This window comes from Nuphar pumila, chromosome 5 (genome assembly GCF_984573655.1).
Source record: "Nuphar pumila chromosome 5, dmNupPumi1.hap1.1, whole genome shotgun sequence".
In the NCBI taxonomy this organism is placed as follows: Eukaryota; Viridiplantae; Streptophyta; class Magnoliopsida; order Nymphaeales; family Nymphaeaceae; genus Nuphar; species Nuphar pumila.
Genome location: NC_143253.1, coordinates 708,006 through 711,895, shown reverse-complemented (window position 1 = coordinate 711,895; position 3,890 = coordinate 708,006). Strand labels below are relative to the sequence as shown.

Here is a 3,890-nt window from a genome sequence, read left to right as displayed (position 1 = left end):
TCAAAATCTATTGCCATGAAATAATTCTTCCATTAATCTGTCGCAAATTAGGGATGGATGTCGCAACAGAAATTTCCAGTAACTAAGTAGCAACAGATTTTAAAACAGAATTTTTAATCCGTCCCTAATTTACGATATAAAATGACCCGTTTAGGTACCGATCTCTCTCTCTTCTCTCCTCCCCCCTCCTTTCTCCTCACAGCCTCCGCACCACTGCTTGTTACAGTTCCTCGACCTCCACAACCAGTACAGGCTGTGGTCCCAATCCGATTACGGCTCCGACATCATAGTCGGCATCCTCGACACTGGGATATAGCTGGAGCACCGGTCTTTCTCCGACCTTAACCTCGCTCTGGTGCCGGCACGATGGCGTGGTGCCTGCGAGGAGGGCCAGGCGTTCACGGTCGTGAACTGCAACCGGAAGATCGTCGACGCGCGATTCTTCTCCAATGGGTATGAGGCCACTGTCGGAGCCCTCAACGAGACCGCCGAGTTCCACTCGCCCCGCGACTCCGACAGCCACGGATCTCACACAGTGTCGACGGCCACAGGCAGGTACGTTTTTCAGGCGAACATGTCTGGCTATGCGGCCGGGATTGCGAAAGGCGTCGCTCCTAAGGCCCGCCTCGCTATCTACAAGGTCTGCTGGAAGTCCGGCTGCTTCGACTCCGATATCCTCTCGGCCTTCGACCGGGCCATCGCCGACGGCATCGACGTGATCTCTGTCTCGATCGACGGGGGCTCTGTCCCTTACTACCTCGACTGTATTGCCCTCGGCTCCTTCGCGGCCAAAGGGCGTCTTCGTCACCTCCTCTGTAAAGAATGCAGCCACTGCCCCGGCCCCGGCGCCAGAGCTGCGGCGCAAGAAGGCGAAACCAACCCCTGCTGGAGAAGTCCGTGTGGAAGAGCCGCAGAAGACGATCGTCATCGAACACTGGTATCCATCTTTTTTGCTCCATTGTATTTGGCTTTTTGGGTTGTGAGAACGAGAGGCAGGTTGATGGTTTCCTTTTGCGATTCTGTTCGGGGTTTGTGCTTCATTCCATTGTGGGGGCTTCTAGGGTTTTGAGTTGGAAGCCCTAAGGTTTAAAGGTTGCTTGCGTTCTTGCGTTTCTTTTCCTTTTTCCCCAAATTATTTGTTTCCTTATTGATCATCTTTGGTTTAGACATTTTCTTCTTGATCATCATCTCTCTCTCTCTTGCTTTATTTGCTTTCCCTCACTGCTAGGAATCGTTGTGGCATTTTACCAAAACGTTTGTTCTTTATTGCTCTTATGCTTTCTTGTTGGGAAGCTAGTTTTTGTGTTCTTACTTCGTTTCTGGATGCTCCGTGGGCCGGTGCCTCTATAATGGTTAGTAACGTACAAGGATTTTGTGTACTTTCTTCTTAGTCATTTGTTCTTTTTGCACTCTTTTTTTTGTCTCCCCTGCATATAGATGCTATCTCAAATAGTAGAATGAAGATTGTCTGCATATGAATGTTGAGAATGTATGTATTTACTTTCGAGAAGATTTGTGTTGAGTGTTATGATGTGAGAAGCACTCTTGGGTGCTTTTGTCATCGCTTCCAGTTCTTTTGGTTAATGTATGATGGGTTTGGTTTTTCACTTTATTTGTAATACGTGTTCTGAGCAAGGGGAACCTCTGCTTTCACTAATTTGTTTTTGTTTTAATGCATGTGTTGCGGAAAATCTAGCAAACAATGCACCTCGTTCAAGAAAAAGGCTGAAATAGTGCAGGTAGGATTGAAGAAGTGTGTCCCTGATGTTGTTGTGAAAGTGAACCCTTCCAAGGTATACTATCTCTTTTCTCTCTCCCAGTTTCATTGCAGTGAAACAGACTAGGTTGGGATTTTGCTTTACTTAGAGGTGGTTGGGTGGTTGAATGGAATTTGCTTTGGTTCTATTGTAAGGTGTTTGGCCCAAGTCATTGCTTGGGCAAGTGTTACATCATTGTATCTATTGAGGATGTTGTGCAGAACTGCTGCTAAAGATTTCCGTGTTGGCCATCCATCAAGCACCGTTCTGTAGCTGTGCACCTAAGGGTTGCTTTCTCACTCTCTTTATATATATATATAAAGAGAGAGAGAGAGAGAGAGAGAGAGAGAAAATATTGTCTACATTTGTAGGTTCTGAATCCTTTGTTCATAGAGACAGGTTGTGTTGACAAAATATGATCCGATAGATGTGGTTAGCATGGTCAAAACATGATCCAAGATCCTTATAAACCAAAAATATAGATCACATTTGGAGTGTCTGATGTGAAATAAATAAATAATTATTTTTAATTATGTTTTAGAACCCGTGTAACCGTTCTGTAGCTGTGCACCTAAGGGTTGCTTTCTCACTCTCTTTATATATATATATATAAAGAGAGAGAGAGAGAGAGAGAGAGAGAGAAAATATTGTCTACATTTGTAGGTTCTGAATCCTTTGTTCATAGAGACAGGTTGTGTTGACAAAATATGATCCGATAGATGTGGTTAGCATGGTCAAAACATGATCCAAGATCCTTATAAACCAAAAATATAGATCACATTTGGAGTGTCTGATGTGAAATAAATAAATAATTATTTTTAATTATGTTTTAGAACCCGTGTAACCAAAATTTCCCCATATGGGGAAAATACTGACTACTTTCATGGGTTCTGAACCCCTCGCTGAAACTCATAAGGGCTGGTTGTGTTTTACCAAATTTAACCCAGTTGATATGTTCATAATGGTCAAAATAATGGGAAGCAATCTTTGAATCATATGGTTTCCATTAAAGGATAAAAATTTGACATAGGGTATGGCTTTGGCTTTTCAGCCAGTGGAAAATCTTACATGCACGTTGCAAATCACATCCAGAAGGCCTCATATGCAAATATATATATATATATATATATATATATATATATATAACATGAAATATTTATTATTTTCTATTCATAGGTTTAGATCCTACATGTTTAGCCAACATATTTTTATGCGTGTGTGTATATATATATATATATATATATATATATATATATATATATATATAGAGAGAGAGAGAGAGAGAGAGAGAGAAAGAAGGGATGGTCCTACCCTTTTTTTAGAGAGGGTGGTGTATGTCCCCCCCGATGATTCACTGAATCCCACGTCTGTGTTCGGGGCTTTGAATGAGCACCACGTATACAAGCACATGGGGCTCGTATTTCCGTGTATGTTGACATAACTTTGCATCGGACTCTGGTGTTGTTGCAAAGACTTAAGTACCCTTTCTTGCTATTCTTCTCATAAAGTGATGGTTTGAGAAAATGACAAAAATGCCCTTCATTCAAAAAAGAGAAAACAAACAGTTCAAAAAAAGGACAAACATGTCCTCCATCCAGAAAGTCGAGGATGATGTTGACTCTTCAAAGTCTTCTTCTTCTTTCTCCGTTCAAAAAAAGGACAAACATGTCCTTCATCCAGAAAGTCGAGGATGATGTTGACTCTTCAAAGTCTTCTTCTTCTTTCTCCGTAAAACACTGTAAAACCCCCCGTCTCTCTCTAGAGAAGAAATCAAGGGAGGCAAAGAGTTCTCCCTGGAGAAGGCCATGAACATCAACCCTCACACTCTCTCTCTCTTCCCTCTCTACTTTTGTGCACATCCAACAGACGATCATACATTGCTCCATCAAACACCGACTGACCTGCACACTGACTGTAGCATCGTTCAACTTGAAGAGTTGATATGTATAGGAGAATACAAAGATGTTTCTCGGATTCATTGGAACCTATTATTTCTTTTTGAATGTGCAGTCGACTCTTATCATTTTCAGTTGTTTTTTAGATTGTACTTTCAATTCTGGTGTATTTTAAATCCATCTATTTGTATGTAATCAGAGCTCATTTCGATCTGATTTTTTTACTGCAAATTCATTC

At 41.7% G+C, this 3,890-nt stretch overlaps 1 protein-coding gene across 1 annotated transcript; it reads left to right on the top strand.

Annotated features, from left to right (window-relative positions):
- Positions 1-250: 250 nt before the first annotated feature.
- On the top strand, positions 251-1,899 carry LOC149836388 (subtilisin-like protease SBT1.5). The gene is made up of 2 exons (XM_090006973.1): positions 251-937; positions 1,697-1,899. The coding sequence occupies exons 1-2, from the start codon at positions 575-577 to the stop codon at positions 1,727-1,729; spliced, it is 396 nt and encodes a 131-aa protein (XP_089863099.1). The 5' UTR covers positions 251-574; the 3' UTR covers positions 1,730-1,899.
- Positions 1,900-3,890: the final 1,991 nt, after the last annotated feature.